We start from the raw sequence: 27985 nt of genomic DNA, 5'->3' as shown, positions 1-27985 counted from the left end.
TATATTCAGCTTAAATTTCAGGAAATTGTCTGAAAATATTACTTTAGAATTCTTGGTCTTCTGATAGAAACAATGTCTGCAATCCTCTGCGAACATTAATCAGTTCCTCTTCTTGCTGTGCAAAAAGCATTACAATTATCACACATTTGAAATAAAACTTATTAAAAAATATTGTAATGTAATTCTGGTGCATAGTGTCCTGCTTCTAACATATCCAAAATAAGGTACTTTTCCATGTTATCATTCAACACATTAAGGCTCAGAAATAAAACACTATATCCATATCTACCTGATACTTTCATCACTCAAGTAAAAGGCTTAACCTAGAAAATGTCAGTGATATGAGGATTTTAATTAATTTTTATTCTTGATAGAGTAACAAATTACTAAAGTTTTAAATTCTAACATTCAAACAACTATACTTACATTATCATTAATAAATAAAAAGAAAAGGTAACTTTCATTACCATTTCTTTAAGAAATTTCTCTTGGAGTCCTTTCATGTCTTCTTTCATAAGATGCATCTGTAAAAAGATACTCATACTGAATGTATCCTCTCTGCTTGCAATTAGTAACATTTTCAAGATGACAATTACATCCCTAAATGGTTTGTAAGTGAGAAATAAAGAGATGCACATGCATCTACCCGCTTACAGAAAGGGATTTTTGCATCTGAGTTGTTCCTTCTTGGATGACTTACACTGGTAAACAAAGTCACAGAATACAGTGTAAGCCTTGCAGCAATTTTCTAGATAACTGCAAATACCTTCTGACAGGTTAAATCTAGCCCTAAAACGCTGAACAGTGTTACAGTAAAAATATTTTATGACAATGAAAAGCTACAAAAATACCTAGGTAGCATTAATGTAATTGTGAGGATGAGGAATTCTTTGGGGAAAAATAAGTCAATACTGGTATCTGTTAGCAGATTGTTTCTTTCTAGTGGAAGAAACAAATATGATTAAAAACAGCAAAGAACTGAAAGCGTGTAATACCTGTGAAGTAAAAATATGTTCTTCATAGTCAACGCTATGGTAGATGTTCTTTTCAAATGATGTTTTAAGGATCTGAAATCTAAAGAAATAAAAAGCAATTCAAAGAGTTTTGCTACATATGAACATTTCCCAAATATCAAGACTATATCCCATTATTTGTAGTTTTATAGTACTTAAAAACATTAATAATTATTATTCCTACTGGAGAAAAATTACATTTTTTCAGTACATTTTAATCTCATTTTCTCATCTCATCTACTATCCTTATTTTATGGAAGAGAGCAATTGTGTAAAGAACAGTTAGCCGGCCTAACTTAAACCTTGAATTTACAGAAGAAAACAAGTTTCAAAACAGCATTAGTGAAAAGTACTAACCTCTGTTGCTCATTTTTCAGGTACGTACTTAAAGTCTGCTTCTGTTTTTTCCAAAAGGTCTGGAGAGAAAAACAATTAACAGTCAGCAGTAACTATTATTTTCTTAACTAAAACTGACTAATATCTATTATGAATAAAATAACCCATTGTCACAGCCTCAGCACAGAATTAGTAGGAGTAAAACAGTAACCACAGATACTTTTTTTTTTTTTTTTAAAAAAAAAAAAGTTTAGTTGGCAGGATAAGGCACTTCAGGAATTCTGTTTTCACAGAAACAATTTGCCATAAATCTGTAAACCTATTGTGCCTAAGAGTTTCAAAATGATGGAAAAGAACATCCATAATGTTTTAATCATATTTTCCATACACTTAAGTGTGATTAAAAGAAAAATAATAATAAAGAAAAGCCTTCAGAGTAAAAAAAAAAAAAAAAAAAAAAAAAAAGCTACTGAAGTCTTCTGTTAACATGATTATTTGTATATTGATTATATTGATTTTACATTACAGCAAGTAGCAGGCAACTGACTTGTCTTAGAACACACAGCACATTGGTTTCAAGTGCCTACACACTGTAGCTGAAATAAAAGACAGCTGAAAAAAAGCATATGAATTGGCATACACAGCCTGTTAGAAATAGTATGAGTAGTTTATTCTAGGAAAAAGTAAAAACACATAATGGTGATATAGAAATTCTTACAGAACCACATAAGCCAATCCAGACATTTCAGATTCATTATTTAAAATCTGAATCAAATTTAAGGAAGAACAGAAAAGCTTTTTAAAATTAGAATTAATAACATAAAGATCCTATGAGCAATCTGTAGATTTCATAAAAACTCATTTTTCCCCATAATAAAGTAATTAAAATACAAACCAAGAATTCTTTTTCCACGTTTTTCAGGGACTGAGAATCTTTCTCAAAATTTTCAATTTCCTCAAGGATAACTAAATGAAATTTGTCCAGCTGTCTAATCCTACCAAAACAGAATGAGTTACCTTTAGAAGATATTCATTGCATTTTAAGTGCTTTAAAATAAATATTTTGTTACACACCTGCATTCGTGAAGCTGGTAATTCATTGTTGCTAAATGCTGGTGGGCAGCTCTTAATGATTGCTTTGTAAAATGATCCATTTTTTGTGAACGGCTCTGTAAAGACATTTTAACATTACTTTCAGATTATTTTCACTTGAAGAAAAAGCTATATTATGTTTAGTACTGTTAATTATTACTAATACTAATAGTAGTGAGTACATTTTTTTTTAATCTCCTTTTACTTTAAGGAAAAACTTTCTGTTAATGAGATGTTAATAATCATGGTTTTATGTTTTTGATATTTTATTAGAAATACACTACTTGAAAAATAGATTTCCTGAAAATAGATAAAGTACACATGGAGTGAATGCTGTGTGCTTGCAGCTGTCTTAGAGGAACAAATGCATTATTTAGGCTCATGTTTTTCTTTTAGCTGGTAAGCCACATTCATGGTGTTGATAATTTGAAAAGAACCAAAATGCAGTAGTCTCGTTAGTAACATAAGAAAACCACTGGAGGGTTAAGTACATAATCGAATCGAAAAAGACTTAAAAAGCAACTTTAACTCTATGATTTCTTGAAGTTCTATGCACTTAGCTATCTTCATGTTTTTTTAAGTAAATTCCACAGTGTAAGACTATTATTCATATGCACATGTAACTGCACACACAACTAATATTGTATATAAAATGTCTTGCCTCCATTTTCTTAGTAAATTCTTTCTGGAACTTCTGACACATACTTAGAGTTGAATAACCAGGTTCCCAGACATCCTCACCCAAAACAGATGGATCATTTACAGATACAGTAGATAAGCTTTCAGACACTGAAGAAATGTAAAAATATATATATATATAAATAATGGTAATGTCACGATTCAGCATGAAGAAGTTTCCTATCTGTAGTTACAATCTAGATAAGCTCTTGTTAAATACAGATTAATTGCACCAATTAAATGGCTGGGGCTAGTTTCTATTTTCGAATCAATTTTCTGACTTTTTAAATGGAGATAGTTTCTAAATATTTAGTTCTTTTTTATTTTTTGGCATTTTTTTCTTTGAAACTTTTTTTTTTATGGATGTTACTGTTTTTGGTTGAAACTTTAAATTATTATGCTATTTTCAACTTTTGCATAACTATAATCAACTTTCATTTCATAGTTAACCTCTGTAAGTAACCGTGTCATCCTTTTTAAATAATTTTTTAGGCTGCAACTTTGTTCTTCTGGTTCTTTTCTTTTCCTCCTTTTTGCTTGTTTCTACTTCATCAGAATGGCTTTCTGTATCACTCTGGTACCTTCGTTTCAGAAATGTATGTATAGTTGGTCCTTTAATAAACATGAAAGCAATGCTTAACTTTAGGATTATTTACAACAATGACAGTGCAAGATAAAGAATAGTTTTGATCCCTTTGGATCAAAACTTTAGCAGTATGTTTCTTTACAACTCAAGAACCATATAAGAATTAAGGAGCATTGCATTTATAAAGGGCATGTTCAGTAGGTATAAGCATGTTTTCCCATTTTTTCCCCAGTATCGGCGGGAATGCTTTTTGATCTCTTTCTTAAGAGACCAGCTACTCTTTAGAGTATCTACATGCTGGAGCCCATGTTTCAGTCTTTTTGGAGGACTTAAAACAGCAGAGAAAATAAGAATAAGAATTGAACAATACTGAAAATATAATAAAAAAGAAAAAAAAAATCAAAGAGTTGTGACATTTTTCTATGGCAAATAAATGTTTTTTCTTAACTGTTCTTAACACACACAGAAAGTCTGCTGCCTTTAGTGTTTGTACCTGACTCATGCACAGGGCCATAACGTTCTTGACTCCAACACTGTATTTTACTTCCACTGGAAACAGATAATGGAGATGGTTCCTACAAGAAAGGCCATTGATTTATTAGCTTCTACAACAAAGTGCTTTTAGAAGTCTTTGTCAAAAATCCACATTTATGTTGCTTTTCAATAAACTATGAACGGGAACACAACTACAGGAAGGAAAAATAAACACGTGAATTACTACTAAGTCTCATTACATCAAAGAGAAAAATAAAATCTTTACCATATTAATACATAATGATAGCAGTAAGATAAATGCCCAATAAGGTCAGTTTCTTGCAACAGTACAAAAAGCAAAAATTATTTCTCAGTGGAGTCACTAGTGCTTTTTTCACCAGAAAAAATACTTACAAAAATGGGTTGAAGGTATAGTTTGTTTTTATTTGTCAGTGCTACAAGTTATATCAAGTAATACATTATTACTGAGAGCACTTATCCACCCCAAGAATTTCTCCATGCCAATGTCATAATTATGTAATCTATAAAAGATCTTTTATTACTTTTTGAAAGTCAAGATTAAAATATTTGCTTTATTCTTTTTTGAAGGTATTAATAATTGGTCTTGTTGGGACCCAGTTCTTTAACTGTATCTGTCAGATACACAATTCCTGTAACTGTATCTGTCAGATACACAATTCAGAAGTAAATTATTTCAAATATATAAAAATTAACAAGTACACATTATATCAAGTGTTTAACATTAAGAAAGATCCATTCCCCTAAAATCTCACCAACTGCAATGTAGATATAATGGATGAAAAGAAGCTGCAACTCTTTTCTGTAGAGGAATGGATTTAGTAACATACCTCTCTTTTATTTTTGATGATAGCTTTAGTGATATCTTGTAGCTTTCCTTCAACAGAAAGTTTGTCTGAAAAGCCATGTCTAAAACTCAAATTTTCATTAGCATCACATGTTTCAGATACAGATTCCTTTGTATGTTTTCCACTGACAGTTTTATATGGGGTTACTGGAGTTAAGTTGAGCTACGCATAAATAACAAAATCATTATTGAAATGAGATGCACAAGAGCGTAATATATAGCAGCTGAATGAAACATCATCAGTTAAAATAACTGTAGAGAAACTTTAATATTCTTACCAAAGACGATGCAGTCATAACTGGCGAGAAACTTTTATTTCCAATTGTTAACTTTTTAACAGTTATTTCAGGGGACTGATTTAGACACATGCTTTGAAAACTCTTTTTTTGTGGACAGAGATTATTAGGAGAGATTCCTTTCCCAAAGTTTAATGTTTCCTTGTTTTTTGGTGTTGACTCCTGAAGACCTGGCGATCCTTCAATAGAAATATGCTCTTGAGAAACATCTCCCTCTGATAATCTCTCAGCACCTAGAAAACAGTGACCGAACTGTAAGCGTGAAGAATGATACTATGTTAAAGCCCCATACTGCCAACTGTCCCTACTCTAGCTATTTACAAGTGTCAGATGGGTGAAATTTTATTTTACATATTGGCATAATTCTTACCACATTGAACTTTTTGCATCCTCCACATTACCAGATTAATTCTAACAGCCTACTTTCACTTATGTATTACATAAATGTATTATGCTGATGTCAAACAACTATACAAACCTATAAAAGTTGTAATGACATACTAATATATTTTCTTAAATTATGTGGTATACACACTGAATTGGGAGATCTCATTTTAAGAGCATGAATTAAACATAAAATTTTATTACTGTGATAATCTTAATTTAAGCTCCAACATTTGACATGGTATTTCTACACAAAAAAATCAAAATACATACCTCTCATTGTCTCAAGAGATGCTGGACTCTCAGGTAATGACATTTCAATTTCCTTTTCTTCATCAGACTTCTTTGATTTAATAAACGCTTTATTTACATAGTCTACTACTATCTTTGGCTCCAAAGATACAGTATTCTGGAATTTCTTCTGCTGATCACGATCTCTGTTTTCCTCATTCATAGGTTTCTATTAAAATAAGAAGTGTATATAAGCACTGCTAAACACATAAACATATATAAGCATATATATATGTGTATATATATATATATATACATATATATGTAAAGAGTGTATTATCTACGTGTACAGTTGAACAAACACAAGGACCAAATAGGAAGATCATTGGAAGTACTTAAATTCACAAGGGCATCAGGTGTTCTAATGTCAATAAGCATTGAATTTGCATAATTCAGCACCTGAATTTCTATTCTAATAAAGTTCTTAACTATTACAGACAAATACTGATGTTTCAGGATTTAATCAATGAAGTTTAATGGTTTATCCGTATATATTGAAATGTTATGCTAAAAAGAAACAAAAAAGTTTTATTTAACAATTGTCATCGCTTAATTTACTAAAAACCCTACTTAGATATTCAACAAAGGCATTGACATACCTTCTATCAAGTCAGCATTTTCCATTGTATACAGAATAGGCATAACATTACCTCAAATAACACTCTGGCTTACTAAAGTCTAAGTAAAAAGTAGACCAGAGTCTATTTCAAAAAATAGAGTAGAAGTACATTTTTAAGATACAGTGCAACTGTATACCTGTATTTTTGATTTCTCTTTCTTAGAGGTACATGCTGAATACTCCCTTTCACTCTCTGACTCCTCTGAGCTGGAAGGCTCTTTGTAATTTTTTGCTAATGCTGCTTTTCGAGGTCGTTTTGTTCTATAGGTTTGTTCTATCATTTTGTCTTGTCTTGGAGCTTGTTTTTTACGTTCAGTTTCCTTCAGAATAACAAAAACTTCTCAATTTATATCACAATATTTAATAAGTGATAATAGTAGAGTAAACAGTAGGCTGATTCAATGTTGGTTAATTAGGTACTTTAAGACCTTTTCAGTTTTCATTTACATGGACTAGACCACCATTGATACCTACATATAGTGATATTTTCATGTTCACAATTTACACTGTGTTAATATAAATAGCTTTAAGCTACTAACATTACATAGATTTGAATGATTAGTGTACAGTCTGAGACACCAAAGAGTGGTTTTGCAGGGCAGGCTAACATGATAGTTTTTTATTTGTCTTTAAGCTGTAGCTTACAAATATCTACAAGTGTCTTCCATAACCATGCTCATAATCGCTCATAATTCATTGCACCCCCAATTTCAATAGGCTTACAATATTTTTCAACTATTATTCTTTACTAACATCAAACATTTTTCTTCTCAGTTTCAGTACATTACCTATATTCATTTAAAGGAATTATAATCTCATAGTCATTAAAAAGCAATTAAGCATATTAGCCACATGAAAACGCTCACTGAACAGCTAATGACCTATTCAGTGGAGTTGATTGTTATTAAGCAGTAAATAAGCATAATCAATAATTAAGTAACAAAACGTCTTGATAGACAATAATCATTCCAAGTCACAGCTAGTATTACACCAGAAATACTTCCTAAATACTATCTTAAAAAATATAGTACCCGAAAACAGCTAATTGCATTTATACAATGATTTTGAAATAAGCATGGAGAAATTGCATATATTTATGAAATAAATTTAAAATAGTTGTTCTAGTGAGTTAAGGTATTTAGAATATTAGAAGTCAGGTTGCAAATTTACATTTACCTTTTTCTTTTTTGCTGTTTTGCCTTTAGATGTATCCATCCGGCAAGCAGGTTCAGAGAATTTATCTGCTGTTACAACACAAAGTTAGAAAATAAAACAGGATCATAATAAAATGTTCAACATTTCAAAGTTTAGCAGTAAAATCATGAAATCACTTTTATGCCTATGAATGTGGTTAGTAAACTGCCTTCAGTGCACTATGTAAAAATCCGAAGTTTCTTCTTGAAAACAGCCTCACTGTCTACAATAATTTTCCATATTAAAACACAGACCTTTTCGAAATTAACCTTCCTAAATGATTAGGATAATTAATCTACAATGTCCTCATCCTTGGAAACAAGACAACTAAAACCTACCATATATACAAAAAAGCACATTACATGCTGTACAGTTCGTGTCTATGGGCAAATTTTATTGCAGCGCATTTAAATATGAAGAAAGTTTCTTACTTTTGCCTGTGCTTATTGATTTCCCTAGGTTTTTATTTCTACTATAATCGATTAACTGGGGTTTAGATTTTGATTCTTGCAGCCAGCTGATGTCTGTCTTGCTGTCATCACCTCTGTATTCTGTGTCTGTGTCACTGAAGAGATGCTTCTTGTCCCGATTGTTTCTAGTCTATTAAAAAAAAAGTTCTTCTAAGTTACTCATTTATTTTTAATTTTCCTTTCACTTACATACTTGGTATTTAAACACAGGAAGACAAATTGTTTTGTTTCCACAAAGTTCTGAGTCTTACTTTTTTTCCTGCTTTCATTTCAGTGCTAGTTTTAATTTCATCTGGATTCCTTGATTAAAAAAAAAAAGAAAGAAAAAAAAGAAAAAACACCTTTAAACAATAAATCAACATGTAAATCTTTCTGCTATTTGTATGATGTATGGATTAAGGAATCAAACAGATGTACCTGCTTTTTTTCTCAAATCTATTTTGGAAAGCTCTGTTCACCTTATCCCTAAAGGACGTGTATTTGCTAATGATCGGTAACATCACACTTAGAAGTAAGTCCATTTGCAAGCAGGGCATTAACCAAGAACTACCCCACTCTGTTTAGGAGGTTAAATCCCTGTAGTATTCCATGAATACTAAAGCTGCTTTCATCATGAAACACAATCTTTCATTTTTATCAGGTTATAGAAAACTTAGATATGTTTTCCAAAGGAAAATAATGAAATAGAGTAGGAAATGATAGCAGCTATGTTTACAGCTTGAAAAAACAACAGTCAAGATAATAATGTCATGTATGCATTCCCTGGATTGTCATAATGGAATGCTGGGGAATGCAGACAGTACTATACTTGCTTATCCTCAGGAGACTAGGACACAACATAACATCTCTACCCTTTTTTCTTTGGATCTGTACGAACATTCTGTTCTTTAACATGACAGTCTGGGATCTAAAAAACACAAATGAGAATAAATGACAAATTTCATTCAAGATACAGTTTAAGCAAAATTAAACAGGCCATCAGATAACATGATTAAGGGCTTTTCTGCTCAGTTTTTGTACTCAGCAATTAACTTGCTATGATTAATTTCTATCTTAGAAATTATTTAAGAACAGAGCTGGTAATTAAAACCATCTAGAATTGACTAAAACTTGCGTATCTCCGGCTAATACATTTGCTTCCAACCACTTGCCTTTCAACCATTACCTTCACCTATTCGGTAGGCTCCTCTTAGCCATAAAAGGCAACACATTGTCTCTTGTCATCCATTTTCTTGTTACTCACACAGCTAGGAAAAGATGTCTTTACAGGATGGGACGTTAGAAAGAAGGCGATAATGATTTTTCTTTATATCTTTTAATAGATACATAATACTTCCTACAAACTGTTTCATTCTTAATTCAGAAAAGTGGCCAGAATCTTACGATAGCATACATCATTATACATTTGAAAGTGACGGAGGTACTTATGTACAAAACAAGAACTTAGCAAACTATTTTCCCCCCCACACCCTTCAGTGACACTAATTTGAATTTTTAGATGTTAACTATACTTTCAGTAGACATAATTTTCATTTGATAGAGCTGCTTTACATTCTATTCATTACATATCGGTTTCAACTATATTCTTACCCCTAGCTTTATTGTAGGCTCATCAAACCCACTGACGTTAAAGTTGTAGACATCATCCCTGTCAGACACAGAGATCAATTCTGTAAGTACATAAATTAATATTTCTCATAGTTTGATAAGGGTAATTATAAATTTTGTTTGAAAATGTTTTAACTACTTACACAATATGACCAGAAGTTGTATCAAGGAAAGTAGTAGTTTTTAAGCTTCTATTCTGAACTTTTTCCTAGACATAAATTGGAATTTACTCATGTCAAATTGGGACTACGCATTTGTACAAACTGTCATTTCACAAAACAAGTTTTTCAGCATGAACTTACGGAAAAACCTAGAACTTCTCAGACTTGCACTTGATTAGCAATAATGCAAATGTAAAAAAGCGTTAGTAGAACCTAAATCTGTTAGAAGTTATCCTTTAATGACACTAACTAAACCTCACATCAATTGTTTCCCCCCACCCCCAAATATTAGGAGTAGTTTCTGTATCCTAGCTAGATCTCATTTAAGGATTCTGTAGTCTCATTTAGACCAGCTTGATTACTACAGCATTTTAATTGTAAATGTTTAGTATTGTTATGCTCAAAATTAAAGAGTCTATATTACAAGGAAACAGACTCAAATACAGAATATGTTAACAGAAATTAATTGGGGTTTCTCTGGCTAACAGTTGCTCATAAAAATAATATTCCAGAAAACAAAAGAACATATATATAAAGTATGTTTAGATAGTTAACATTCAATGCAGAATTAACATTAACTTCTATAGAGTTGTTTAACATTCACTGATATTTGTAAGCTTTCGATTTACATCTAGTAAATGCCATCATATATGCACACGTTTGTTAAGAAAAAAAGGAACTAAATCGGTAACTCCAATTACCTTATTAACACTGAAACAAGATTTACTTAAACATGGTCTGAAAAAATAAGGATACATTTTGTTAGATCCTAATTAGAATATATATAAAAATACTGTTTATGCAAATATAAGCCTTGTGTAATACAAATTTAAATGTATTCAGGCATTTAAATAGTAAAGCAAGTGGCTAAAAATAGATCAGCTCCCACCTATTTTTGTGCTTTACAAAACCTATGTACTTATAGCAGCTATGTACACATCATGCATGTCTTCCAAGTCACTATCCAAAACATTCGGAAGGTGAAGTAGCCTAACAACTACTCCATTCTCTTTTTATCGAGTTAGCATCAAACTGGAAAGGAGGATATGTAACGTACATCTCCACTTATCAGTGCAAGGTAAGACTAGTCTTCCCATTTAAGAATTTGTTAATTTAAACTAACAGCCAACTGTTTCAGGAGAAGAGAACTAGGAACGTTTTAGATCATCAGAAAATTGATAAATTAATCCAATTTTGAATCCTGAATGAAGAAGATAGGATAGAGACACTCAGTATATGCTGTGATCATTAACTATTCCAGCTAAATTCTCTCCAGGGAAAGTTCTGTGAATGAATGAGTGAAAACACCAAATGGAATTTCCAACAGCCTTATTTCAGCTATTACAACTACTTACTTCTTTTGTACCACAAGGTTTATCAGAAATTAACAAAAATTCACATAAAAGCTGATGTGCAATAACTGTAGATAGAGAAGTAGATTGCAGATGAAGCTCCACACAAAGGAACAACCATAAAAGTATATAGTTTACATCATACCTGTCGAAACCTGAGGAGTCTCTTGTTTTGCTTTTCTCGTTAGTCTTTTCTTTATATCTGTCACTGATTTTACTAATTAGTGATTTTGTTGCATCTGTCATTTCTTTAGACTTTGTTTTCTAGAAAAATAAGTGTTGAATATTCAGCTTTGAACCCATGCAACAAAAGGGTAAAGCTGCAACAGAACCACTGCTTCCCAGTAATCAAAAGCCTTCTAGATGTTCTAAGTAACATTTGTTTGAAAATCTTCTGTTGCATTGCCCATACAGTGGGCCATAAGACATGAGGTTAGCAGATATTTTGTTTTAAATGTTTTGTTTCTGTGTACTCTGACGTTTGGAAGTGAATGAATGAGCACTGCATGTGAAGCACAAGTGAGCTGCATATTTAAGAATTATTAATAAAAAGTCTGATTTTAAAAAAGAAATTCAGAGTAAGATATTCTTAAACAGATCACACTGAAAATGAACTGTTAACCTGACATTGATTTTCAACTAATAAAGAATGAATTAAATAATGTAAAAATAAGTTTGAGAGTAAATCAAAGTAAAATACATTTTGAGAATTTTGGGATACTGGAAATTTGACAATTACCTTAATTACACGTCAAAGAAATGAAGTTAAGAAACTCTCACCATTTTCGACTGTTTACTATTTGAAGTCTCTTTTCCTGAGAGAACATCAGCTTCTTCTTCTGTATTGCTGTATTTTGTAAAATCAGAATGCAAAGATGTTTCTGACACTCTAGCTGAAAGAAATGTTTTAAATGTTTCAGCAGTAGTTGAAATATTTTTAATTTCTGTACTCAACTGTTTCAGTTCCAAATTATTAATGCTCTTTGACTGTCCACTCAGTATTTTGCAGTTTTCTTCCCTCGTGATTTGAATTCCATTTTGCTGCTGTTTTTCTCTATTTGTATTTATTTGTTTATCTGGAGAGGTATTTCCACAAACTGAATAAAAAACATTTTGTTTCACATCTCTTTCGTTAAAAACAGGAACTAATATACAAAGAAAGCAGAGCCATGGGTTAAAAATTCATCTCAAACATTTTTAACACTAACAATTAACAAAATATGAACATAACCTGTATGGGATGTAGGTCCTGATGACAGATTTAACTTTTGCCTGCTACCAGTTGCTATAGTATTCTCAGGAACAGAACACGCTCTTTTTTTCCAAGTTCTTTTTTTATCAGAAGAACTTTCCAAAAGACCAGGCAGTCTAATAGAAATGATACCATCCTGTTATCAGTAAATTTTAGAAAGTGTGTTTGAATTACAATAAATGTACATCACAATATAGGAAAATAGCGATGGCTTATAGATATCAGTGCATTTTACATTAGTGCTAAGCCTGCTACCATTGTTCAATTAACCAATGCACTGTTAAATGGCAAACCTTCACAAACAATACACATTAAGTCAGTTTCAAAAAGGCAGCAATACCCAATGGCCACCATTAAACTTGAACCCTGATAATTCTGTGGTGTGTCTACAAGAGTTAGAACTAGATGAAGTCTGCTGCTTCTTATGACACAGTTCACCTACTTATATGTAATCCCATGCCATATTTATTTTACCTTCTGATGTCATCTGAGAGAGTTACTCTCTGTGGTACTACTAAATGTTACTCTTTCTCTTAATGAGTATTATTCTCAAAGCAATCAAAGACTAACTAAATCGTGAATCTGTTTAATACAACAGAATAACCTTTTCATGTCATAAACAAGTCATAAATAAGTCATAAAACAGCAGTGACTTGGCATTCTTTTGCAATACTTACGGATGTTTGTTGCTTCTCCCTGTTGGCTGAGAATCAGGAACAATATCTAGTGCATCATCTAAACAAGACATTAATTTGTTATCAATCATTTTTGAAAGAAAAAAAAAAGACAAGATTAAAAAAATTAAAGTAAGGACTATCAACATTTGTGAAATTACTTGCCTAAGGCTTGCTTTCTGGTGGCCCCATTTTCTGCCTCATCTATATTTTTTAAAACTTCTTCATTACATTTTCCCTACAGGAGAATAACATCCAAAATAAAATACTGTCACAGAACTACAAACAGTAAGACACATCAAACTTACAGTCTCCCTAAAAATACGGAGAATTATTTTTTCTTTTAAATGAAGTATTGGTTCCAATACCTTTTCAGGTAGTTTTGTCTCATCTCTGATTTTTGACTTCCTGACATTCTGTTCTGTTTCAGAAAATTCATTATCTGATACATGTCTTTGCCCATTCTAGAAAGTACAATAAATGGCAATTACAATCCATTAAAAAAACCAGAACAAATTTTCCCACTAATGCTTGAAGTATTCTAAACTACACATTCTATATAATAAAGCCTTTTTCTGAAGCATAGCTATATCTGCTTCAGAGTCCCATTCTTGGGGATTTGACCTGAATCTGAAAAAAAACATTCAAAGATATAAATAAAATAAAAATGTTAGTTTGATGTCTTTGTTAACTGGAAAAGAACCAAAAAATACACATACTCAAACTGCAGTTATTCAGTGACACCTATGTAGTTCTATTAGATTTTAATGGATGCCTGATCACAAATGCTCTAAAACTGATGATACAAATGCTATAACCTGAAGACGTTACCATTTCACAACTGTAGCTGACTGTATTATACGTTCTTTAAGTCTACATCAACATTACGTAACTGAGATTTTATGTATACACTATTGTCACATTATACACAAAGGAAGAACTGTGGTTGCTAGTAGAAGCAAGTTTATGGGTCAGAACTAATGACTGAATGCAAGTTTTGGCTATTTTTGCAAGAATTCAGTCTGACTTTAGAATGATTAAACTTGAAATCCAGAGGGCAATAATACATTGTGTATGTAACACGCTATTTTCTAACAGTGATTTACTGATTGCGAAACTCTAGCTCTCCAAAATACAAACTAAGAATATATTAGAATACAGATTAATGTTAATCTGAGAAAGACTTAGCTACAGATGGCATGCATACTCCAGTAGGTTCTTTATAGACATTTTTTGTTCTGGTCTCATTTACATCATTACTGTTAGACTTGTCAGCAGAACTCATCATTTTCAAAGGTAATTTAAACCGTCCTTTACAAGGAGTGGCTGAAAGCAAACAAGAGACATGTTACAATTCTAGTATTTGATCAATATGAAGAGCATTGCCCATGATCTCATTTATTGCATATACATTTTTTTAAAGCTGAGTAGCATTGATATCAACTCATTATCCATCTTTAATAATTTTATTGATTTCAATTATGTTATTAAGGAGATTAATGAGCCAATGGTGGCTATCTGGAGGCAAGCAATGTTTTTACAGCCAGGCTCTTGTAGAAAACGCTTACTCATCTGTTTAATATTTTACTGTAATACATTTTGGCTGGGTCAGATAGTGTGGTAAACTCCAAATAAAAAAGCTACAGAATTTCTGTATTGTTCCATCCTAATTAAAATGCTTTCATTTCTATCCTCTGTTCTTTTAATTTGTATGACACATGGATACACTTGACAAAGGATATTGCTGCATTTGAGACCATTAAAGACAGAAAATTAGATTTGTTAAGTCACGCTGTTTGGCCACCAGCTTTATCTCCAGCCTTTGTTGGCCTTTGTCTTAAAAGTCTCTCCCTTTTCTTTAGAAAGTATCTATTACAGTAGAACTGTTAGTAGGAAAGTGATGACTCCTGTTTGTGATAAAGGAAAGTATCTTTCTTATCCTTTTCTCTGTAAAAAGCACTTCTGAAGTAAGCATTGGAAGCACTGGGTCTGTGACAGACCTTCTGATCCATTATTTCCTACTTTTCCTCACAAGCTGACTTCTCAGCTTGCTCCAGCAAAAACAGCATACTGACAGCTGCAGTAAAACCAATAGGTGGCTTTCAGCTGTTTAGAATGCTATTCTGTCTATGGAACAGTAGCAAGTGGCCTCCTTTAAAAATTTCAAGTTTAAAGCACCTGCTAAGGAGATTTTATGAAGTCTATTATTCATTTTCAGTTCTGCAGTGGATTACAGTTCACCCTTGTATGTTATCTCAACCAGCCATCTCAAAGACTATTTGTAGTTTAGTTTTACCCTTAAAGTACTTGTAAACTTACATGTACTAACGAATAGCAGTGGGCTCCGTGTGGGAAATCTTGTAGTTCCAGGAATAAGCACTGATGCTTCAGACACTTTCCTTTTACAAGATGTGGTTATCTTGAGACACAAAAAAACACTTGACCATAATATACAGACTTAAGGATGACAACACAAGTTTTTAGAAAATCTATTTCCAAGAGTCTTTGAACACTTTGCTATTGAAATGACAATTGTTCTTGCTACACTCGTCAATGAAACGGATTTTTTTTTTACACAGTTCTCTTTCCATAAAAAAGTTCACCATAACACTTGAAACTAAAGGTTTTTAACTGAGAGCAGCAATTGTTGTTCCTAAATTAATTCAACAGTACAAGGCCAAATCCTGTCCCTTGTTAACAATCAAAGAAACCAAGATGACTTCCAGGAGTTTCCACAAACCTATCACATAAACCAGCAGAACCTCAGGAACAGGTCTACTGAAGAAAACTTCTGACAAGACATGCACTGCATGACTATTGCATTACGAAGAAATGGCAACATGGCTTCATCTTTTTCTCCTAACATATCTGTAGTATTATGGTTCTACTGGAACTAACATTTATAACTTCACAATTTTATAGAACTATGTAGCAAAAGAAATACCAGGCTTCACAATCCCACCCCTCCCAGTTTAAACCAGAGAATCAGCTATGCACAGGGACAGGCCCATCAAATTGTGGTTTGGTTAATCACGACACAGGATTAATCTTAACAACATCAGAGCTTTTTTGTAAACATCTGTGAACACCCAGTGCATAGGACTTGTCGCTAACTAGAGCGAGTACTATTGCTGATCATTAATTAGTCTTCAGAAGCTATACTTGACTTTTGCATAAGATATCTAAGCATACCTTCAAAACATTCTTCTCCAAGGAGAATTCTACAAGGATAATGGTCTATTAAATAATGCCAAAAATTGCTCTTTTCTTTGTTATGCATTTTAAAACGATAACAGTAATGATGACAAACTTTTTTGAAAAAGGATTTACACTTCTTAGTGAAAAGTCATAGGGAAATCAAAATCTGTATTATACTCCAATTTTAAAATAATAGTTTTTTATATTCTAAAGTATATAAACATTTAAGTTTACTTATTTATGTATTCTTTTCTGTTCTGATTCTCCAGCTTACCTTGGAGGAACTACCTTTGTGTTTATCTTGGTTGTTGTTTGCGCAAAGAGTCCTTTGTGTCCCTGGAAGTTGCTGTGTTTTGTACTTACTGAGTTTCTCCTCTTCAGATTTTTCTTCCAAATGTGGTGAAAACTGACTTTCTGGTACCAGAACCTAACACACACACATTATCAAAATTCTATATAAACACACACATAAATATAAATCCAAAATAATATAACGTTTTATATTTATACATATAAACACACAATCAAAAAAAATATTTACCTTGAGTAACACCTTCCTCACTGTAGATTTTAATAAACTTTGGAGCTTATATGCATTTGAAAAGTATCCGATCTGTTACTTTACCTAAGAATGGTTTACCGAATCACAGTTCCACATATTAATGATTCCTTCCGAAAAGGATACAAATCAGATACAATTCACACTTACTAGAAATCATTTAATTGGTTTTAGAGCCATCTTTGCTCATTGGTGTTTCAAAAGTTACTGTTTTATGGTGAATGATCATAATTAGCTAAGAATTAAGAGTAAACAACAAAAAGAAAACAGCCATCTCAGTATACTGAAGTAAAATACCTGGGATCCACTTTCATCAAAGACAACATGCACAGTTGTTTTGGCAACTGACGAAGACTGCTTCTTACTAAATCCCTACAAAGTGAGTAACCATTATGTAAAATAAACATTTTGCTCACTTCTTTAAAACAAGAAACACAAAGAAAATAGTTAAGTCTGAAGTAGTGTTTGAAATCAGATTAGAGGGGAAAACAGATTCTTGCAAGTTCACAGCAGCTCCATTGCTCACATGTTTCTCAGTCAGGAAGAGTTCAGGGCAAAGTAGTTTGCAACAAGGAGCAAGCTATGGCTGGCTAAAAGTTTTTAATTAAGTGAATCAATTCATAGGAGGGTACGTGAATGGTAATGAGTCATTTATGATAGACTTCTGTATGTTTAAGCGTCTACTTCCTGTGTTTCTGCAAAGTCATATATGCAAAATGCTAATTTGCATATGCAAAACTTGACAGCGAACCCTTTACAGCCTCTTCATTTTTGTTGCAATTATTTTTAAATTTATTAGGTAACTTTACTGAAGCTTAACAGATCATGGGAGAAATGCTGCTCTGTAGTGGCAATGTTAATCAGAAACTATCTGTATAAATAGATAACGATAAAATAATCACACTTGTAACAACATTTATATGGCAATGAAACATCATTTCAAATTGAATAAAAACTGTTAGGAAGAGTGTTTAAATCTTACCTTACATTTACTTAATCCATAAACCTTTCCGGTTACATCTTTGATTTCCAAGATAGAATCAAAATATAAAAAAATTTTCTCTCCTTCTTGATTACCCACACTCATCGGGCTTTTTAGATCTATCGTTAATAATTTTTTTGAATCTTTCTCTGGACAAAAAACAAAATTGCAGAAAGTATTTTCATTAGAATTTTTATCTCCATTCATGTAATATTTGTAAACACATGATACTTATTTGTATGCTTCAGTGAAGCTATTAAGATGTTTTATTTAATTCTGTCTAACCTATAATAGACGTTATTAGTGAAATAATTCAAGATTCAAACCAGTAAAAAAAAATTATTCTATATATTTACCTGTAAGATTTTTTCTGAAGTTTACTTATTACAGCTGCAGGCAAATTATAGGTATTTACAAAACCATTCTAAGACATTTGAAAGGAAAAATACTAAACATTGTTTTATGCTTTATTTTGCATTAAAATAACTGTAAGACATCAGTTAAAATTATTTTAATTAAATCACACCTGCGTGCCTAAAATGCTAATAAGACTGCAGTGTAATTATATAAAAACAGTACCTGTAATGTTTTCAATGAGAATTTTGCTTTGCTGAGAATTTGAGTCAGTACTTTATTATTAATCAGTTTGAAAATCCAAGTTAGTGTATAACAAAAGATCACATTCATGACTGCCAATACCTTCGAGGTTGTACTGGACTACCTCTTCCTCTGGTACAATGACTGTTTCCCATTGATGATCCTTATATAAAAAAGTACATAATTTTGAAAAGAAAAACATATATTACAATTAAATGGAATACATAGACCAGAAAGCTATTCAGTCAAGATATATTTTCAGCTGTCTGCAGCCTCTGTTAGAAGAAGTGACAATGAACATCAGCTTCATTTATAACAGACAGCAATCTTTCAGAAGATCTTTGGTAGAAATACTCATTTAAATGGTTGAGTTAAAACCTAAACTGTCATTTGGTTCTATGATTGTAATTTTTAAATGGCATCTTGTTCACATGTACTATGTTATATTAAATTGTTCACAAACAGTATTGGTCATTACTATGATTTTTTTTTTTTTTATCTCAATGCATTAAAAAAGATATAACAATGACATCAATTTTTACTGGCCACATTTGCCTATTTCTGCACCAAATCATATATATCTTTATATATATATATATATATATATATATATATATATATATGTTTTTTGTTTCTCTCCAGATGCATATATAATTTCAACATGTTGATGTAGGGAAACACATTTTATATACTTGAAACCATGTGCATCTACTGCCTTAGAGGAATCAAGTGCGACAGACAAAACTTTGCTTACTGCATTATCTGCTGCCACATAGAAAGATATACTTCTACTACCAATGTTGAAATCAATCCAAAATTCTTCAAGATTTTCATCTAATGGTATCTGTAGCTGAACAGAAAAATTAAGATAAAAGAATGAGAGCTAAGAATAACAATTTATACCAGCTAACAGGCTTTGTGTTACAGGTTGACAAACTACAAATACATGGACTTTCATATGTATGCCTGAAAAATCTTATTTAATCCTTACTTCTCTGAACGACAAGGCAAAGAAATACTTCATCTGCACAAATAAAAATCTATGGATATATGATTAAGTCTGCATTTTACCTCATATTTATCAAGAGCTGCTGATAAGCACGGATACGTAAAAACCCTGTAAGAAAAGCGTATTTTGTCAAAGAATAAAATGATGTAAATTTTGCATATCTGAACAAAGCAAACGGATTGCTTTCAGTGCAAAACTTATGTATTTTAGAAATTAAGAGATCACAGTAAGCAAAAGAAGTCACTTAGCTGAATGTTCTTTAGCGAACAGTTTATTTGAGCTGACATTGTTTGTCTTTTTTTCCCAAAGTGTAGGAATTACATAAAATTAACATCTAGATAGAGGAGATAATTCCTGTGGCAATATGCCAAAGGACAGTATTTCTTTACTAATTAATGCTTTGAAAACAGAACAAAACACAAAAACACCTGTCTACAGTTCCTTGACTTAATACCACTGCTATATTAGTCTTATTTACTTGTATTGTTTTAATTCAGTGTTCACCAAAACCACTTTTTTTTGACATAAAGGGTACTCTCAATGAACAGCCATTGAGTCCAGAAAAGAAAACATACTAGTGTAAAAAAAAAAAAAAAAAAAAAAAAAAATCAGTTTTACCTTCTTTTGTCTCCAAGCATGCCATTCACCTGGTTAAGAAATTTTCTGCAGTCCTATTAAAACAGAGACATTTCTTGAATAAGTGTAAAAACAAAAGTCTACCTCCATGGAAACATTTTTCATATGACTTACTGTTTCAAACTCCGAATCTTTAATTCCTTTAAATGCATTGGACACAAACTCCATGGAAAACCATTGGCAAGCCAGTTCCCTTCTTTGTTTCTCAGGTATCATTCTGCATAAAGCTTCTGTAATGGCTACTTGCAGATCATAGTCTACAACACAATACATTTTGCAGGAATAGTAATTTTAAGGATACTACTGATTTCCCCCCAAAAATATTACATAAGAAACTAGTACTGGCAGTGCTGAACTTTTCGTATTACACGTCACATTAAATCCAGGCATGTAATCCATAAAGGATAAAGAATTATGGGAATAAGGATGACTAGGATGACTGAACAACTTAATGTTTCAAAATAAAATTTCAGTCAATCTCTCAAGGAACGTCAAAGCAACACTAAGCACATAAAGAAGAGATAAGACATCTTCAACTTTCACTTGAATGGGGGGAAACCGAAGTGATCCCTGATAGAAGTTATAGTAATACGGAACATGGCTAGCAATTTACTATGCTTAAAGATTGATTTCCTTCTGATCTTTGCTGTTTTAAAACTTATTTGCTAGAAGAGAGGACCAAAAGCTTCAGCAAGTTAGCTATATTCTGCATACATCTGATACATTCCAGTTTGCAGGCTGTTTTCATGCAATATTTTATTCTTCAGAGGACTGTAACTGCAACATTCTGCAGTTTCTAAAGGTATTCTTCTCAATTTTGAAGGGGTCTACATGTAATTTTTAAGCTCAGTAGTAGGTTTATTAACCATGCTCACCTCCAGCATCCAAAATTCTCCTACCCATGTCACTCCTGCAAAAGTAAGCAGTTTTGTCAAACTATGACAGCAAAAAAGAAAAAAAAAAAAAAAAAGCATAAAAAAAAAGTTTACTTAATTACAAACTGTTGGTATGTGAGCTGAAACCCTGATTCAGCTGAATTACCAGACTTCAGAGGGGATGTCTTTGATCTGCAAAGGACATACAACTGAAAACAAGACTGGAGAAGTGAAGCACCTGATGTGTATGTTTTTGGTTTTTAAATGCTGTAAAAAGTTTCCAAACACACAAAGACATTCCTTCCAGTGAATGATTCACTGTGCTCTATACACATCCTTATAATTAAGAGAGTAATTGTTTAAAGACAACTGGGATGAAATAAAACCTAACTCAGATTGAAAATGAGGCAATTTAGGGTTGTAAGGGGAAAAAAAACACTATGAGAATACCTGTGCACTGCCCTTGGCTACATAACAGCAAATGCAAAAATGAGTTAAACAGGGACTAATCTGTATGTATTATAGTCACGGTTAAAAAAATAAAATAAACCAAAGATTATTTACATGACAGGCAGCATTTCCTTTGTAGAAAATATCTTTTTCCTGGCATCTCGAGGCATGTTGTCAAGCATTAAATTAAGTTTTCTTACTACCTAAGAAGAGTGGAAAAAAACGAGTAGGATTAAATATTAAGTAAATTGCTTAAGTTTAAATTATTCTCTACCTGCATTTAGGGCCTACATAAAGCATTTCATATGACTGAAGAAAATAACATGAATAAGTAATTGCAAAATTAAAAAAAAAAGTCCTGTTTGACCTTAAATGGTATCTATCTTAATATAACTACCTGAACTTCCGTAACTAACATTACCTTTAATGTGAGTATTGGTTGTTAAAGGGTTATGTTTCTTATGTTTCTTATTTGCAAGGGTTAAACATAGCAACAAACTTTCAGAGCTAAATTCTGTCTGCAGCTGATTGCTGGCTGTGGCATACCTCAAATTTGCTTTAAAAAGCCTGTGCTTTTGAGATATAGCCTTTAAAGAAGACAATTATAAAACAACAACAACAAAAAAGCAACAAAAAACTTTTCCTTTCTTCAAAGAGGAAGAAAAACCTGAAAAAAATGATGTTAAAATGATGTTAAGTAAAATAAATACAAGGAATTCTTGAGTACTCTAGAAGGCATACAAGCATCCCACAAGCATCTAAAGTATTTATTACATTCTCAAATATATTTATAGTAACTATATTAGTGTCTTATTTTCTATGCATTTGTATAGCTTTTGCAACAGAATCTTTCTACCACCATTTTGTAATTGATTGTCCAAAGCAACAATAAGGGTCGGCAGCTGAAAGTTGTTAAAAACATAAATGACAACGAGCATCTCAGAAAGATATTAAATCATCCTTCTTATACTACAACACTATTTTTTTAATAGGATTTGCAAAATTAAATTACTATCTTTTCAAAGCCAGTTTAAACACTAAACAGAAAACTGCTGCTTAAAAAAAGGAAATGTTTACCTCCTGCTGGACATAAATACTAATTCTTACATCCGCAATGAGGGTACATGTTCTCAAAACAAAATTTTCTAACATTTGCATTTTACCTAAGGAGGAGAGAAAAAATAGATTTAAGGTTATCAGTTTGTTTAGGGTGCCCCCTCACCCAGCATTTGGAAAAATATTCTTATATGCAGGTGTAAGCATAGCACGTCTTTCTTTCCATATAGGATTATTGATATATAAAAACAATTGCCTTAAACTTCACAGTGAAGATGCAAGACGGAATAGTACTTCAATTTATCGTAGGTATGTCTTTCTATGTTTACATGCCTTTCTATCGCATTCTCACTGCACGAGTCCCCTGTGCATGGAGCTCATCATCACACTGTAACTCAGTTCTGAGAGAGAATTCTGACCCTGGGATTATGTCTTCCCAAGGACAAGGAAGGAATCATCACTTTGACAGTGACAGCCAAATGGTCTTTCTGTCACTAGTGTTACCTCACTGAAAAGTAAGAGTGATATTTGTGAAGACAATATCCAAAAAGACATACTACTGTGCTATGGAGTACTGTGGCTGTTAGAAACATGGTTCTTTCTAATAAAGCCTCCATTTAGTTGCCATCACTAAATAGATGTTTTCATCCTTTTATTACAGATACTAACAAGTTACAAAGAAAACCTGTCAGTACAGAAACCTTAAATTAAACAATCAAAGTTACACAGTTACACTTGACATTCAAGCTTTTTTTTTTTTTTAAACAAAAAAAAACATACATGAAAGAGAAACGAGGTTCTTTATGCACAGAATAGCACTCTTGAGGATAAGCCCTTTTATTTTAGTTTACTAACCGCAGCATGTAGAAAAGTGGAATACTTACATTAATCATGAAGCCTTATTATACATGCCCAAATGAGACCTACCTTGCCTTTAGATGGCTCCATAGGTAATGAGTTATTTTAACACTAATAATTTTAAAAGTATTCCGAAAGAGACATTTTAACTCCCATATCTAGAGTATATTTGTTTAAGCTCACCTTCAGGTCTGCTATCATACACAGCCTACAATAAACAAGAAAAAAGCACTATAAATATTACAGCATAAAATTTAGGTCATTGTACCTAAAGCAAGTAATCAAAAAACATTTCAGATTTTAAAATTATCGCATCCCTAATGAGGAATACAGGAGACCTTTTCTATTATAAACTCATCGATCTTACAAAGCTTGTGTCTCTGCATTACAGATTAGTATACTGCTAATTTTGCAATAAAAAATTAAACCAAGGTGTCAATTTTTTGTTCACTAAAAACTTTTTTTTTTCTTTATAGTAATGAGTAAGAATACAGGCAAAGTATTTATCCACTTGTAATCTATTTTGGAAGTAATTGTAACATTAACTTAGAAGGATGGTAAGTGGAAAAATGTTTCAAAGTCTTTTTGTCATGAAACTACTAATATTAATTTTCACAAATACACACAATGGATTTTATTTGTCAACATATTTTTACCAGCAATATGTTGAAGAAATCTTCAGCCAGAGTTGTAAGGGTTTTATTATTTTCATTTCCTCTAAGGATCAAAATTCCTTTTACCTTTTCAAACCAATTAACCATGTAAAGAGAAAATAAAAGCAAAGGTATTTTAATTGCATGAAATACAAGTTTGTATTATACTTACACAAAATCAAACGAACTATACAAAGTTTAAAATAACAACAACAACAGTTACCATCCTGAGCACACTTTAGAGTGACTGAAATTTCACACTCAGGTTGTTTCAGTCCTGAAATCCGTTAGTAAGTCATTTCTGTGGCTTTCTAACACAAAAACTGGAGATCTACTTTTGCAACTGCTGTCACAAGACAAAACAGCCAACAATGGATGGTGGCTGACTGAAAAAGTGTTTGCAGGTGTGAGTAGAAGCAGGAAGTTACTGCCACTTTTCTGGAAAAAGCAGTTCAGTAGGCAATTGAATAAGAGTCACTTTCTGACATTGCCATTAACTTTCTTCAGTGAACTCTCTGATTAAAGCATTAAGGAAGTGGGGGTTTTCTTTTTTTCAGTATATTTAATATACTGAGTTACAAATGCCTAAGTTATTTAACGTACACATTTAAATAACAGAAAATAATTAGAATAGGTCTATAATCTGTTGAAAGAACAGGGACAATATTATTGTTGTATTCACCAAAAAAATACTAAATTGCATGAGAAAATTACAATTCCTGACTCAAAAACATTATCGCAAGTAATTATGTATTGCATAATTTGCCAAACTTCCACTTTAATAGAGCAGTATCACTTTACAAGGACCTGGTTGTCTAAAAACATTTTTATATTAGTAATGTTTGTTGTGAAATTGTAAGAAATTCTCAATTCAGAATGTAATCAAAGCCTAAATTGAATACTAAGCTGTTCAATACTGAAGCATTACTTATGTATTTTGTATTGTACATTGTATTAAAATATTACTTAATATTTTTTCAGAAGTTCCTGTATGGTTTATGGTTATACTTATCTTTCCAATAAGACCATATTTTATCATTGCTGGGAGCCCATCTTCGCCGGCTATGCTGATTTTTTCCCCACATTTCCAAAGAGAATTTAGTAAAGTTGAAATAGTTTTGAATTCTTGTTTGTCAAGCTCCTGAAATTGAAATTATTATGATGATTTTAGCTTTAGTTACTAGTTTAGTAACTAGATGTTACATTTAGTTAATCATTGCGTTCTCAAAAGCCACACTAATCACAATTCAAATAGAGATTTTGTTCTTAGACTTTATTTCAGTTTTTCAAATCATCTACTGGTATAAAACAAGTCAAATGCAATATTTTTCAGGCTATTACAATGGCAGCATATATCATTCTCATGTACCACTGACACTACCTGACACAGAAGCTTGTCTAGTTTGTTGACAAACTGTTTGCTGCATTTGTGAGAAACATTTTCATACTCTTCTGTTTCCAGATATTGTTCTAGCAATTCAAAATCTTTTCTTCTTGTAGCTTCATCGATTAACTTTTCAAACTGTCAAGAGTAAAAGAAAATAGAGCACTATTAATGTATGCTCAGGACTGATCTTGATTTAATAAGGTTTAATATATGTTTTTCATGTAGTCTGCTAGATTCTCAGCAAACACACTGAATCACAAAATCATTAAGTGTAAAAATTGAAGTACAAAACACCATATCTAACATACTAATCGTGCAAATAGTTACTTTTGCAACTTTTCCTTAACTGTGTGTTTTTTTTTCTTTCCTCATATTACAAACAAGTGCTTACATAAGTGCTTATTGTGTTTATGTCCTTTTCTTAGTACATTCAGAAAGTTGCATTTCCTAGTTACCCGTTAGTGACTTCAAACGGTATTAGTATATTGACTACATGTTTCCTCAACTATTTTGCCTCTCTACTCTTTCTAATGCAATTATAAGCAGATTTCAACATTTCGATCTTAATTATCATCCCGACTGGTTAAGCCATTCATATCCAATGCATATGAATTATTTTCATCAGTAAAAACTTCCAGTTACTCTTGCTTTCCAACCAGCTTCTTAGCACTAACGTATGTCAACAGAAAATTTCTTCCTAACACACTCTGCCATACTGCAAATTTTACTTTTAGTTAAATACCAAAAGAGGTGCTTAAAGTTAGTAATTAAAACAATGAATAGTCATATTTTGATCTATAGGCACATACCTGAGTCTCATTCCTGGCTGCCATTTTGGCAGTTCATCTACTCAGCTGCATAAGAAGGGAACAATCGTCACTTAACACGATTCACTGACACAGACTTCCAGTAAGTTTTGCAAACATGGTTTCAGTAATTAACGAGTCAGGAATATATTAAATATGAAATTAACTTGGGAGCTAAGGTAAGCATTCCTTTCATGGGTAAACAATTGCTTAAAATTGAAAAAGAGGAGAACCAACGATCCGCTCTAGCAAGGAGGGCAAGGCAGAGGTTCTGCAGCACTGTTCCTGACCTTGGAAAGTGCAGCAGGATGGCAGATTGTACCATCACCACTAGGTCATTCAGATAGGAAAGCCAACGGCAGAACTCCTGAAGGGCCTTGTCATAAACGGGTAGATGAAATTATTTAAGAAAAATGTGGTAATGCTTATGTGGAGAAAGCCTTCTTAATGATATCAAGTCATGTACTCTGAGATGCCTATTGCTACCCAAACAAAACAAAAATATCTTGAATTAAGTTTTCTAAGTGTTATTGTAAAAATTTAAAGCGCACAAAAAGTACTTCTTTTAGATAGAGTTAATATATAAAACAATATTTTGATGCTTTGTATGTTGATGTGTATCTAGTGATCTACCATGTGCAGTTTTGGTCTCCCCATCCCATAAGTTATACAGAACTAGACAAAGGGAAATACCAATTAAAACCAGGGGACGACTTCTGTATAAGAAGTAACTGAAAGTATACGTCATTTTCACTCTCCTAAGTAATGCAGAAACAATATATACAGGGTGATTTTTTTCCACACTTGTTTCCAGTACACGAATGCACCTTCCTACAGGGCAGCCTTTGCTATCACCTCACAGTTCTCTTGTCTCTTGTTTAGTCAGAGAAGCCAAAGCATCGAACACAATTCCCCTCACAGGTGCCTCCTCCTCGACGGGGGCGCGGCACCTCGGCCCTCGGAACACCCGGAGTCACCGGCATTTCCCCCCCAGCGCCCCGTTACTGAGGGGAAGGCTCCCCGCACTGTCCCCGCAACGCCCCCGGCCGCGCCGCGCCCCTCCTGGGAGTAGCCGGCAGCGAGGCTGCCGCAGTCCGGCCAGCATGGCGGCCCTCACCTCACCGCCACAGGGGGAAAAGCCCGCCATTTCCCGCCGGCCAATCACTCCCAGCCCCACTGTCCGCGAGCCAATCGCTGCCTTCGAGCTAGCCCCCTGAAAGCCAATCGCTGTCGGAGGCGTCCAGCGGGAGGCGGGCTCTTCTGGCCGTGACAGACCTGCGGGTAATGCCCGGGGCGGCTTCAGCTCCGGGCCCGGTTCCAGCGGGTGCCGGCGGCTCGGTGTCGGGGCTCTGTGAAGAGCCGCAGAACCCTCCTCACGTTCGGCCCTCACCGGGCTGGGGCGAACCATGGAAGCTGTCAGGCTCTCCGCAGGAACAGCTGCAAGGGCTCACGCAAACTTTGGGGAATGTTTTGCGAGTCCCACATGCCAGGAGCCCTGTTGAAAATGTAGAAAGTTAAAATACATTATGACTTCACTGAGTTCAATGACCCTC

General features: G+C 32.9%; 1 protein-coding gene across 1 annotated transcript; it reads right to left on the bottom strand.

Moving 5' to 3' along the window:
* Positions 1–21: 21 nt before the first annotated feature.
* Positions 22–27884, bottom strand: SYCP2 (synaptonemal complex protein 2). The gene is made up of 46 exons (XM_082773386.1): positions 27708–27884; positions 26436–26480; positions 25621–25761; positions 25248–25380; positions 24243–24343; positions 23770–23794; positions 22750–22835; positions 21787–21875; positions 21223–21257; positions 20462–20604; positions 20330–20382; positions 19774–19819; positions 19457–19552; positions 18805–18865; positions 18106–18254; positions 17421–17495; positions 16839–16991; positions 15686–15785; positions 14574–14692; positions 13735–13830; positions 13532–13604; positions 13370–13427; positions 12672–12808; positions 12396–12537; positions 12221–12287; positions 11586–11704; positions 10790–10826; positions 10071–10135; positions 9910–9967; positions 9171–9226; positions 8571–8619; positions 8281–8449; positions 7832–7899; positions 6793–6975; positions 6019–6205; positions 5344–5594; positions 5049–5228; positions 4199–4280; positions 3570–3731; positions 3103–3230; positions 2424–2518; positions 2245–2344; positions 1371–1429; positions 996–1074; positions 468–524; positions 22–115 (listed from the first exon to the last, which is right to left on the bottom strand). Exons 2-46 carry the CDS (start codon positions 26457–26459, stop codon positions 44–46), a joined length of 4458 nt encoding a protein of 1485 aa, XP_082629512.1. The 5' UTR covers positions 26460–26480; positions 27708–27884; the 3' UTR covers positions 22–43.
* Between the last annotated feature and the right edge of the window lie 101 nt (positions 27885–27985).

This window comes from Aythya marila (assembly GCF_965140915.1).
Source record: "Aythya marila genome assembly, chromosome: 16".
NCBI lineage: Eukaryota > Metazoa > Chordata > Aves > Anseriformes > Anatidae > Aythya > Aythya marila.
Note: the sequence above shows the minus strand (reverse complement) of the source record. Positions and strands in the feature narration are given on the sequence as shown.

Excerpts from the sequence above, each read along its gene's own strand:
- SYCP2 (XM_082773386.1), bottom strand. The coding sequence starts at position 26,459 with ATGGCAGCCAGGAATGAGACTCAG. Across the intron at positions 20,383-20,461 it reads AAGATTCGGAGTTTGAAACA|GACTGCAGAAAATTTCTTAA; the intron begins GTAAGTCATATG and ends CTGTTTTAATAG. Across the intron at positions 8,620-9,170 it reads ACAGATCCAAAGAAAAAAGG|GAATCCAGATGAAATTAAAA; the intron begins GTAGAGATGTTA and ends TTTTTAATCAAG.